The sequence below is a fragment of the Acanthochromis polyacanthus genome, chromosome 8 (assembly GCF_021347895.1).
Source record: "Acanthochromis polyacanthus isolate Apoly-LR-REF ecotype Palm Island chromosome 8, KAUST_Apoly_ChrSc, whole genome shotgun sequence".
NCBI lineage: Eukaryota > Metazoa > Chordata > Actinopteri > Pomacentridae > Acanthochromis > Acanthochromis polyacanthus.
The window spans coordinates 378,620-391,942 of NC_067120.1; the positions used below are offsets into that span (position 1 = coordinate 378,620).

The following is a 13,323-nucleotide window of genomic DNA, read 5'->3' on the forward strand; positions in this document are numbered from 1 at the left end:
AAAAATTTGACTTGTTTCTATCTTCTACTCTTTAAACCTATGCATGGGCTGTTTTGGGGCTTTCTTGAGCTAGAATCTTGATCTTGGTTTCATACATACCAGCAAACATAATTAATAAAGTAGTAAATTTGTATAACAATTATTAAAATTAAATTATACATCAACTTTTGGTACATTTGTGCATAAAATATTCGGTCCAGTAAAAAATTACTGTTTACTGGTCCACGGTCCAGTAATAAATTGTGCCCATTCAACCAGACTGCAAAGAAAGCTGAAAACCACCTTCTGATCCCTGAAATTGAGAAGGATCTGTCCTTCTCAACCCCCCCGGCCAGCAGGCAGATGGGTCCCCCCTATATAGAGCCGGGTTCTGCTCGAGGTTTCTTCCCTGTTAAAAGGGTGTTTTCTTGCCACTGTCGCCTTTGGGCTGCTCTGGGGGTCAGGCACATGGGTTCTGTAAAGCGTCTTGAGACGAGTTGACTGTAATTGATGCTATAGAAATAAAATTGAATTGAATTGAAATCTCTGAGTTTTCACACAAAGAACACCTGAACATGTCAAACTGGTTCCATAGTAGAACCTTCACTGTAAAAACATCAGAGTATGGTGTGTTGCTCAAAAAACATTACAACCGGCTGTCTAGGGTCGCCGAGGAGCAAAAACAGGACAAACACTGGTTTCAGGGGGTTGAAAGAGTAAGTTTAGAACAACACAACATGTGAGCAGAAAAATCACAAAGTCTGTCTTTAGTTCAGCTGAAAGTCATAGCTTTTGTCTTTTTTACTGAACAAACTTCTCAGGAAGTAGATGAAGAATAACTAAAGCTCTCATGTAGAAGTCCAACTAATGTAGTTTAGTCTTCTTGCTTTATAGCAACATTTAAAACACCTAAAGCTTCCCTGTTGGCTCATTGGTGGAGTTTGTTCCTGAGCATCTGAACCTTAAATCCAGTCAGAGGACCATCTTCAGTCAGAGAACTTCAAGACCTTCCATCGGCTGGACCAGATGTGGCATCAGCTCCTCTGAACATCTGGATGAGGAGAAAAGACAGAAATCAAACACAGATCACACAAATACAATTTAATCACTTTCATCATTTTATAAAAGTAGCATGAACTTTATTAAAACTGGACATCAGTAATGAAAGTCAATGTTTTTATCTCATCCTGTTCCCTTTCAGTTGTGGTCTTTGTGTATTTATTGTCTTTTAATGATAAAAATTAAATGGGTCACTGCTATGGTTTGGGCGTAGAAAGTATTGGAACTAATGTTTGTTTGTTCGCTCTGTTCCAACAGCTCACCTGTTCCTTCATACTACAGCAATAATCCTCTCATCACTACTGGCTCTGCCTCTGACACTAAATCACAATTTTAAAATGGTCAAAACTCTCAGCACAAATCTCCCCTTTTTACAAAGCCGTCAGGTCCGTTTCATGAATGTAGAGCTGAATCATCTTCTCATATAGAGCAGCTCTACACCAGACTCTTCATTAGATTCATTCTAATAATATTCACTCCATGAACAATCCTACCTCCCACTCTGGACTTGTGGCTCTTGGCTGCTGCTTGGTTCTGGATCTTTGTTCTGACTCTTCAAGACAAAGTTTCCCAGTTATGTGGTCGCATCGTACTATTATTTAAATTATATAACGTTCTGTTTTACGCCACAATGGCACACAATGAATTGATTTGATAATTAACTGGAACGGTGGTTTGCAAAGTTCAACAAAGTCCGTATCCGTTTCCTCGTCCTCATTTGTCGTTTCAAACCGCGAGCTTTAGTGAAAAAGTTTCCAATTTCTGCACATTCGGCTGCGTCTGTTTCCAGAGCTTTCCTCTTTTTAATTCTTTCCTTCTCCTCACCATCCTTGCTCTTCCTGTTTTCCATCTTTCAAACACCTCTGAGCGTGTGCACGGACGTGTTACGTCACGGTGCATCTGCAGAAAAAAAACAACAAGAAGAAACAGCGGATTACAGCGGCAGCAGCAGAATGATCAACCCAGAGCCACGACTGAACACCAGACCTCACAGCCCAAACATCAGACCGGCCCACCGGGAATGGTCCCGGTCCTCCCAGTTAGCCACCCCGGGACTGTACTAAACTATGATGTTTTTTTCCCCATATTTTTTACACTATAGAGCAGTTTTCTTTGAAAAAAAAATCATCATGAATTTTGTCCAAAAAAAGGCAATTTTTTCAACATGTCGTAAAAACATGCCATATGATGAAATAATTTAAAGTAGGCCCTGAAAAACACTATAGAGCAGTTTTCTTTAAAAAAAAAGATCATCATGAATTATGTCCAAAAACACCACGGTATACTATACTACAACACCCTACAGTTTAATCATTTGTTCCTTGTATGATTTCCAACTGATAAATCACAGTCATTGTGTCGTAGGATGCAATCGTGTGATGGTCAGCAGGTAACTGACACAGTGGTCACTTGTTGTCATGGTTACAGTGACGCTGTGCCAGCAGCTATATCTGGCAATACGATCATCACACCAATCCACTCTTTCTCAACTCATCTAATCTCAAATTATATGACTTGGTCGATTTGAAAATTGCACAGATTATGTTCAAGGCATCACAAAAATCCCTTCCTGGTAATATCCAGGCTCCATTTCAAGATAGAGATGCTCATCATAAATATAAACTGAGGGGAACGGATCAATTATATCAGCCGAAAGTAAGGACAACCCTAAAATCCTTGTGCATTTCAGTGAAAGAGGTGTTGCTATGGAACAGTCTTCCAGAAGAAATAAAAATGTGCAAAAATATTGTCCAGTTCAAAAAACTATTTAAAAGACAAGTGTTGAGTAATTACCAGGAGGGGATGGAAGACTGATGCCTCCATTGCTAGGCACAGGTACTTAAGAATGCATGGCTATGGCCGATACACCTACACTTGACATACACATATTACATTCATAAGAGGCACACTCACAATTAGGCCTGGGTTTGGGTGATCCATGATTACCACAGCCAGAAAATGCTTTGGTAACTAGAATATATTTATTCCTTTTTCTGTTCTCTCTCTTTTTTTTCCCCAAAATGTGCTTGTATAACATTGTATGTTGTTGGTATGTATTAGCATAAGTAGATGCTCAAAGATCTGTGTGGATGTATTGTGTATCTACCTAATTGTGATGTTTAGTGTTCAAAGGGGGGAGTGGTGTGGGTTTGAAGTGTAATGGGTCTGTCTTTTGTCTCGTCTATATGTTGTGTGTGGCGGGAGAGTGTGGTCCTGTATGGGGGTCTGGTGGTGAGTGGGGGGTTGGAATTTATAAGCTTTGCTTCATCCATCCCCTTTTCAAATCACTTATGTAAATAGTCTGATTTTGGTGATGTCAGAAGCTGGCTTGAAATAAATGATTAATCAATCAATCAATGGCAAATCCTTAAAGCTGTGGATCCAGAACATAAGCCGCATCACTGTGAAAATATAATCACTTGGTCCTTGTGTCATTTCTGCCCTTCCCTGAAAATTTCATCCAAATCCATTTGTCTGTTTTTGAGTAATGTTTCACACAGACAGACAGACAGACAGACAGACAGACAGACAGACAGACAGACAGACAGTTATACAGACAGACAGACAGACAGACAGTCAGACAGACAGACAGACAGTCAGACAGACAGACAGACAGACAGACAGACAGACAGTTATACAGACAGACAGACAGACAGACAGGCAGACAGACAGACAGACAGACAGACAGACAGACAGACAGTTATACAGGCAGACAGACAGACAGACAGACAGACAGACAGACAGACAGTTATACAGACAGACAGACAGACAGACAGTTATACAGGCAGACAGACAGACAGACAGACAGACAGACAGACAGTTATACAGACAGACAGACAGACAGTTATACAGGCAGACAGACAGACAGACAGACAGACAGACAGACAGACAGACAGACAGACAGTTATACAGGCAGACAGACAGACAGACAGACAGACAGACAGACAGACAGTTATACAGGCAGACAGACAGACAGACAGACAGACAGACAGACAGTTATACAGACAGACAGTTATACAGACAGACAGACAGACAGTTATACAGGCAGACAGACAGACAGACAGACAGACAGACAGACAGACAGTTATACAGGCAGACAGACAGACAGACAGACAGACAGACAGACAGACAGTTATACAGGCAGGCAGACAGACAGACAGACAGACAGACAGACAGACAGTTATATAGGCAGACAGACAGACAGACAGACAGACAGACAGACAGTTATACAGACAGACAGTTATACAGACAGACAGACAGACAGACAGACAGACAGACAGACAGACAGACAGACGCCGATCGTCACATAACTCCATCATTCCTTGGCAGAGTAATAATACAATATTTAATTCATATAAATATTCATCTAATTTGTTTGACTAAATTATTCTTTTCAGGACAGATTCAATGATGGATCTGTAATATGGAACTTTTCTAGCATTACTGGTGAAATACTGTTTAGTCTGGAGTAATATTCATGTAAGAGTCTATACTTCATAGCTATGTTGCTGCTGTAAATATCTAATAACAGTAAATGGAACATTTAACGTGCATAAAATACCAACATTTTGGGAACTTAAAGAATTATTTCTAAAGCTAAAATATTAAAGGAAATCCAGAGCTCATTTTTTTTTCTCTTTGAATGAGGCCAAAGTTCCTCAGAATAATTAAAGAGTGAAAGATGATTTGAACTGTTAATTAATAAGCAGGATATGAATCATTCTCCCTGGATGTCATTCAGCACTCTGGGACACTACAGAACTCTTAATTATCAATTATTTACATCCATGAACAGAAAGTTAACTTACACAGATACAGACCGTTTGGATCAATACTCTGATATCCTCTAAGATAGCATCAATGAAAGACTGTCATGAATTCTAGTTCTTTCATAGATTAATTATTGGTCTACCGGGTATTTAAGATCAGTAACTGACTGTTAAATGAGTCCTGCTCAGTCACTCATGAAAAGTTCATCTGATGAATGTAGTTTCCTCCGTCACCCAGACCGATAGTTCAAGGTTCTGTGCGTGTTTTTAACCAGAAGATTTATAATAAATCTAAGAAAGAACCAAAACGTTGATTGTTTTTTTAGATTCCATCATAGAAGATTCAGAGTTCTAGGAGTCATTGGAAGCTCACGGCTTCCATCCATGGTCTTTCCAAGTGATCATGACTGGACATCTGAGCTGGAAAGCTACAAATCACAGATTCTTTGTGATTTTTAATCAGAGGTGAAAAAGTTCAACTATTCTTTAACTCCGTAGGAGCCTCTAGTCTACTCATTCTGACCACAACAAACTCTGGAAAACATTTACAACTCTGACTTCCACAAACTTCAGTGAGATAAAAACAAAGATATGAGTCAAAAACACATTCCTCTTACCTCACTGCTTTATACCTGAAGACGTTGAAGCTGAATTACCGTTTCCATCATCTTGTTTCCTGATCCTCCTCCTCTCCTCCAGCCTCTGGTCTAACAGCTGGAACATCTGGATCAGGTTTCTTATGTTTATCTGAACACAGAACAAATTCTGCCTGCATCTACGACTCAATATTTTAGTGTGCTTTCTGACCTAGCTCTCCTCCTGCATGGTGTTAAAGTCATCATGAATTCCAGCTCTTAACCACAGAAAACATTTTGGTAAATGAGTTAGCCGGTTTATTGACCCTCTGTTTAAATAGAGCTGCTGGACTTTCTCCTCCTCCAGTAGCGACCCACACTCCATCCAGAACAGGACAGTGCTTCATCCCCACTGATCATGCAACCGGCTTCCTTCTCTCTCGTCCTGATCGTTGTACTCGTGTCTGTACCGGTGGATTGTAGACCAAAGTTCCAGGATCCAGAACATCTGCAGCAGCAGCAGGGGGACAGATGGAGCTCAGGAACACATGCAGATAAATCTGGAGGAATGGGACGCTTCCATCTGGAGCTGAAGAGATCCAGGAGACATGTCATTCACAGAGACTTCCTAGGTACGCCTGAACTGATCTAGTTTGTTTCAATACTAAATATTTCACTAAGACCAGAAAATAATCATGTTTAGAAGCATAAACTGAAACAATAACTTAAAACTGTCATGCTTCATATAAATGTGTTAAAATGTTGAAAAATCTCCAAAAATGTTCCACAAAATGAATTCATAGCAGAAGACACATTTTAAACAGTCCTGGAAAAAGCAAATAAGTCAATTTGTGTTTTAATTTAGGCATCTAAAGCAGATTTTTATAAGTCGTCCATAAAAACCGACTGAACTTCTGCCAGCCAGTGGGACTGAATGACATGTTCTGCATGTGGAACCACTCATTCCATGTTTAAATCTATTTCCTTGCAGTGATTTTCCCAGTGAGGAGAGACAGGAGCAACTTGGTGTGGATATTTGATCTGAGGAGAAGACGATTCCTCTGCATGGACTCCAGAGGAGGAAGGTTCCACTCGGTGAGTAGCTTTAGATGAATGAGTCCTGAACCAGAAAACAGAGTAAACATGCTGTGTTTGTCCTGAACAGAGGCAGAAGGACAGAGAGGGCTGTCTCTTCCAGCGGTTAGATCTGGAAAACCACCACGACGTGTTTTTCTCCACCATCGGGAACGGGCTGCTCCGACTAGAGGGAACCCAGCAGAGAACGTCTCACTGGGAGCCTCCAGAACCCTCCTGGGCTCTGATGAAGAGGAGGCAGAGGAGGAGTGACGAGGTGAACCCCTCAGACCCGCTGAGATCAGAATCACATCCTTCACATTCTGCTAAAGATCCAAATGAATCCGATCACAGCCAGCCTGACCAGGACCGGGCCGGAGCCGTGTCCAAAGAGACCATCACCTCCTGCGACGACCCTCTGAGGGTTCTACAGTCCAAAGGAGCCGTCAGTCCCATCAAAACCAACATCGCAGACCGGGCAGACCAGGACTGAGAGGCTAGAATGGGACGGGAGAAGAAAAGAGGGGCTTCTTCTGGTTCTACCGGACACCACAGAACCACTGGTGAAGAGTCAGACTGACACTGGAGGGATTTATCTTATGAGCTGAAAGCTTTCAATATTTACAGAAAAATATAAAATCTTTGAATCAAAAACCTCTGAAGCTTCTCTGGAGCTGTTCGACCTGGTTCTGTCCTCATGAAGACGGAAAGGTTAAGGTTTGGTATGGTTCCTGGTTCTGTTAGGGTTTGGTATGGTCCGTGGTTCTGTTAGGGTTGAGTATTTAGGGTTAGGGTTAGGTATGGTTCTTGGTTCTGTTTGGGTTAGATATGGTTCCTGGTTCTGTTCGGGTTTGGTATGGTCCCTGGTTCTATCGGATTAGGGTTCTTGGTTCTGCAGGGTTAGGTATGGTTTCTGGTTCTGTTTGGGTTAGATATGGTTCCTGGTTCTGTTTGGGTTACGTATTTAAGTTTGGGGTTACATCACAGCAGCTGCAGGGCTTCTGTTTGAACAGCAGATGAAGGGAAGGTTTGGCAACATCTGACAGGTTCGGTCCGGCGTCCTGCTGTCCTTTAACCTCTTCTGTCAGTTAAATTTTAATCCAGATGTGGCAATGTTTGTTTTGCATCTGTAAAAATGTGTAATCTGTCAGTAATCCTGAATATTTGCACATAAACGGGTTGAGAAGCTGAACAGAAGCTGACTGGTGCATACAGCTGACAAAAAATCATCCGTTATCTGCTAGAATTCATACAAACATGATCTAAATATGTTGGGTGCTGGACACCAGTAGTCACAGCAATGAAAGGTATTTATTTATTGAAATGTGTTAAATTCCTGGAATACTGTAATATTATTTATATATTTCATGCTGTGTCATTTCTGATAAAATAAATGGTGACTATGATCTGGTGTGTTTGTTTTTATTCTAAGAGAGTGGATAAAAAGAAGCAATAATGCAGAAAGGATCTTTCTTCTTTTCATTCTTTATCAGGAGTATCTCTATGAGCAGACAGTAAAGCAGCAGAAATTAGTCTGAACCAAAGGTAAAACCAAATCAGTCCCAACTTTCAGTCCGGCTGCAACCAACACCAACTAACGTCATCCTGACAAATCACTGCAACTCTGGAAATAACAAATACAGGTCTGAATATTTTCCACTCAGTTTGTAATGATTCATGAAGTATTTCAGATTTACTAATGCTTCCAACCACATTTATCAGAACTGGGCAAAAACTACAAGAACAACTAAAAAAAAAACCGCAGATCTGTCATGTTCCCAAAAAGGTCAAAAAGAGTTTGTTCTGCACACGGCCGACTGGTTATATAAGCAGCAAACATCAGACCTGCTCAGATAAGGTCCTAAAACTTCTACAATACTACTACAATATAATACCTAATATTCTATTATCATACTTAATACTTCCATCCATCCATCCATCCATCCTCTATACACCACTTTATCCTCACTAGGGTCATGGGGGGTGCTGGAGTCTATCCCAGCTGACTCAGGTGAAGGCAGGGGACACCCTGGACAGGTCACCAGTCTGTCACAGGGCCACATATACAGACACACAATCACACTCACATTCACACCTACGGACAATTTAGAGTAACCAATTAACCTCAGCATGTTTTTGGACTGTGGGAGGAAGCCGGAGTACCCGGAGAAAACCCACGCATGCACAGGGAGAACATGTAAACTCCATGCAGAAAGATCCCAGGCCGGGATTTGAACCGGGGATCTTCTTGCTGCAAGGCCAAAGTGCTAACTACTACTCCACTGTGCAGCCCCTCCTTAATACTTTAATATATATTAAAGATTTAAATATAATGTTGAATACTTTAATATTGAATACTTTAATATAACACTTAATACTCTAATACTGAATACTTATATATATATATATATATATTCTTTTATATATTTTAAAATATAATACTGAATACAGTTTTTCTGTCACTTTTGTTCATTTCTCAGATCAGAATTGAAATTCTCCAAACTACTTCTTCAATCTTCACATCGTCGTGTCGCTGGTTCACATCAAAATCAGTTTCTCATTTCTCTGAACCAGTTGTAAATGTTTTGGTTCGTCCATGAAATGATTCCGTATAATTCTCTGCTGTTTCCTCCATTATCAGCTGCTTCTGTCCTGCTGATCTAAATGTTTTCTAACGGGTCTCTGTTGAATAGTCTCCCCCCCACAACATTTAGCATCAGTTCATCACATCAGTCTTTACCTGCAGAATGGCTGAACAGGTTGTCAGAATATGTCAGGATGTTTCTGTACATTTCCATTAGACTTTGTTCTAAATCTGTCCTGAATTGGTAAACTGCTCCCAGGTGAATCTTAACTTCTCTACAAAGGGAAATGTGTGAAGGTTTCAGGTTTTCTGAAATCACTCACAGACACAAGAGAAGATATTCATGATGTAGATGAGAGTTTACGTCCAACAGACGGACCATGAGAAGGTGTAAGAAGACTGAACTGTAATTCCCATATTCCTGCATGTACAGTTTTCCCCGAGGAGAATGTTCTATGTTCACATTTCTACTTTGTTTTTTGTTTATTTCTTTGTGTTGTGTAGCGCTGTTTTCCTTTCTGTATCACAATGATGTGGTCTGTCAACAAATTACAATGCAAACAGTAAAAGTGTTAAACATGAATCTGGTCCAGTCTCTTACAATCAATCTCCAACATGCACTAAGGTGGAACTTACAAACTTACGGTTTACAATAACTGTCATCAGAATTTTAGCCAAAGTTTTAATCAGAACATCCCTCCAGAGAACACTGCTATAATGACAACATGACTCAGCAATCTGACCATGTGATCCACAGTGACAACATGACTCAGCAATCTCACATCTGAGCCACAGTGACAACATGACTCAGCGATCTGACCCTCTGATCCACACAGTGACAACATGACTCAGCAATCTGATGTCTGATCCACACAGTGACAACATGACTCATCAATCTGACCCTCTGATCCACAGTGACAACGTGACTCAGCAATCTGACGTCTGATCCACACAGTGACAACGTGACTCAGCAATCTGACGTCTGATCCACACAGTGACAACATGACTCATCAATCTGACCCTCTGATCCACAGTGACAACGTGACTCAGCAATCTGATGTCTGATCCACACAGTGACAACGTGACTCATCAATCTGACCCTCTGATCCACAGTGACAACGTGACTCAGCAATCTGATGTCTGATCCACACAGTGACAACGTGACTCATCAATCTGACCCTCTGATCCACAGTGACAACGTGACTCAGCAATCTGATGTCTGATCCACACAGTGACAACATGACTCATCAATCTGACCCTCTGATCCACAGTGACAACGTGACTCAGCAATCTGACGTCTGATCCACACAGTGACAACGTGACTCGGCAATCTGACCATCTGATCCACACAGTGACAACATGACTCATCAATCTGACCCTCTGATCCACAGTGACAACGTGACTCAGCAATCTGATGTCTGATCCACACAGTGACAACGTGACTCATCAATCTGACCCTCTGATCCACAGTGACAACGTGACTCAGCAATCTGATGTCTGATCCACACAGTGACAACATGACTCATCAATCTGACCCTCTGATCCACAGTGACAACGTGACTCAGCAATCTGACGTCTGATCCACACAGTGACAACGTGACTCGGCAATCTGACCATCTGATCCACACAGTGACAACATGACTCAGCAATCTGACCATCTGATCCACACAGTGACAACATGACTCAGCAATCTGACGTCTGATCTACACAGTGACAACATGACTCAGCAATCTGACGTCTGATCCACACAGTGACAACATGACTCGGCAATCTGACGTCTGATCCACACAGTGACAACATGGTAAATGGTCCGTATTTATATAGCACTTTACTATACTTGCAAGGTACCCAAAGCGCTTTACAAGATACATCACATTCACACACTGATGGCAGAAGCTGCCATGCAAGGCGCTAACCATGACCCATCAGGAGCAATTAGGGGTTAGGTATCTTCCTCAGGGAGACCTCGACGTGAGCACGGCGGGCGAGGATCAAACCGGCAACCCTCCAGTTACAAGACGGCCACTCTACCCACTGAGCCATGCCACATGACTCAGCAATCTGACCCTCTGATCCATACAGTGACAACATGACTGGTCATTCTGATGGACCTAACATGTTCACTGACACAGATTTATTTCTGAGAGACAAACTAAGGACTTAGAGGCAGAGACTGGATTTTACAGGTAATCTATGGTGTTTTACTATTTGTACGAATTGTTCTGAGAAATGCACTTCTAGTTTAGCAAATGTCGAGGATGATTCAGGAAATGTACCAAAGCAGTGAGAAAAAATGGAATACTGAATATTTTAATATAATACCGAATCCTTACCAAAGACTCTGATCTAACAGATTGGTGTGTTTAAACTCTCATTTATAGAACATGCAGAGATGAACAGATGAGAACCACTGCAGTGTTTTTAAGGAGTTTTATCAGAGAAGGTCTGAACAGAATGAACCTTTTATATTTAACAGCAGCATTAATAATATTCCAGTTAAAGACTCACCATCAGCTTCAATCTGTAACATGTTTTTTCCCCACACTCTACATTCTATAGATTATGGCATTTGAGAAATAGAGTTTATCTCTTATAAATAATGTTTTTTCCTACAGAGAATGGAGTGAAACCAGAACACACCCAGCCTTGGTTGGTCCTTGTTGACTCTAGTGTTAATTCACAACAATAAAAAGTCACTGATTTCCAAAAAGTAAACTCTGCTGCCGTCCTGCTCTGCGTTCCTGGGTAAAATCTATGAACCAGAGGCTAAATATAGAAACAGGGACTCATTATCCGCCCACGTTTACAGTAATGATCAGCCAAGAGCTAACGATGTGAGGATGACGTTCCAGCTGAGGGTAAATGAAGGAAACAAGGGAACGAGCATCACATATTAAAGATGCTTTTAACCTCTTTAAATGAATTCACTAACACTTCATCCCTCAGTTTAAGTCTTCTAATGTTGCATCAGTTGTGTAGAAGTTGAATCAGCTCCACATTTGATAACAATAATAATTTAAACAGCTCTTTGTGTTGTTCCTCTGCTGTTAGTGTTTAACATGATCGGCTCTGTGAACGAACACACAGCGGATCCCTGATAGAACAAACCTCTCCTGTTCTTCTTTTACTGTCAGAATAAACCGACACAGACCAGTGTTTGGACTTAGAGAGAACATGAAGGCCTTATCGCAGCCCTGAGGGACGCAGCAGTGCAGCTCCTCCACAAAGTAGCGAACAGCGACGCACATCAGAGCTCCGTGGGTGACGACCAGAGCGTGGACCGAGACGGCCTTCAGCCCGTCGTCCGGCTTCCCCTCCACAGGACACGTCTCCGGAGGTCCATCCTGCCCTCCGTCCTGTCCTCCGTCACTGCGGCGTTTAGAACCAACCTGCTGGAGCATCTTCTCCAGAAACTCTTGGACCCGTTGCTTCACCTGAGCCCAGAAAACATCTGTTATCTCAATACTTCTTCTAGTTAGTTTATAGAGAAAACACCTGTTAGCTCAACGCTTCTTCTAGTTAGTTTATAGACAAAACACCTGTTAGCTCAACACTTCTTCTAGTTAGTTTATAGACAAAACACCTGTTAGCTCAACGCTTCTTCTAGTTAGTTTATAGACAAAACACCTGTTAGCTCAACGCTTTTTCTAGTTTATAGACAAAACACCTGTTAGCTCAACGCTTCTTCTAGTTAGTTTATAGACAAAACACCCGTTAGCTCAACACTTCTTCTAGTTAGTTTATAGACAAAACACCTGTTAGCTCAACGCTTCTTCTAGTTAGTTTATAGACAAAACACCTGTTAGCTCAACGCTTCTTCTAGTTAGTTTATAGACAAAACACCTGTTAGCTCAACGCTTTTTCTAGTTTATAGACAAAACACCTGTTAGGTCAACGCTTCTTCTAGTTAGTTTATAGACAAAACACCCGTTAGCTCAACACTTCTTCTAGTTAGTTTATAGACAAAACACCTGTTAGCTCAACACTTCTTCTAGTTAGTTTATAGACAAAACACCTGTTAGCTCAACGCTTCTTCTAGTTAGTTTATAGACAAAACACCCGTTAGCTCAACACTTCTTCTAGTTAGTTTATAGACAAAACACCTGTTAGCTCAACACTTCTTCTAGTTAGTTTATAGACAAAACACCTGTTAGCTCAACGCTTCTTCTAGTTAGTTTATAGACAAAACACCTGTTAGCTCAACGCTTTTTCTAGTTTATAGACAAAACACCTGTTAGCTCAACGCTTCTTCTAGTTAGTTTATAGACAAAACACCCGTTAG

At 41.2% G+C, this 13,323-nt stretch overlaps 2 protein-coding genes and 1 long non-coding RNA gene across 4 annotated transcripts in view; 1 reads left to right on the forward strand and 2 right to left on the reverse strand.

The window, feature by feature from the left end:
- Window positions 1–687: 687 nt before the first annotated feature.
- LOC127535189 (uncharacterized) lies at window positions 688–5,846 on the reverse strand. 2 transcript variants are annotated; one of them, XR_007943855.1, is made up of 2 exons: window positions 5,426–5,846; window positions 688–1,030 (listed from the first exon to the last, which is right to left on the reverse strand). It is a non-coding gene; the product is annotated as an uncharacterized LOC127535189 (long non-coding RNA). The 2 variants fall into 2 exon arrangements; XR_007943856.1 differs by having other exon boundaries at window positions 688–1,938.
- On the forward strand, window positions 5,841–7,096 carry LOC110948417 (fibroblast growth factor 23-like). Its single transcript, XM_022189933.2, has 3 exons — window positions 5,841–6,015; window positions 6,375–6,478; window positions 6,549–7,096. Exons 1-3 carry the CDS (start codon window positions 5,952–5,954, stop codon window positions 6,948–6,950), a joined length of 570 nt encoding a protein of 189 aa, XP_022045625.2. The 5' UTR covers window positions 5,841–5,951; the 3' UTR covers window positions 6,951–7,096.
- A 171-nt stretch (window positions 7,097–7,267) lies between these two features.
- tigara (TP53 induced glycolysis regulatory phosphatase a) overlaps window positions 7,268–13,323 on the reverse strand; it is a 29,279-nt gene continuing 23,223 nt past the window's right edge. The window contains 1 exon segment of the mRNA XM_051952376.1: window positions 7,268–12,475. Coding sequence (XP_051808336.1) covers window positions 12,089–12,475 — 387 coding nt within the window. The 3' untranslated portion in view covers window positions 7,268–12,088.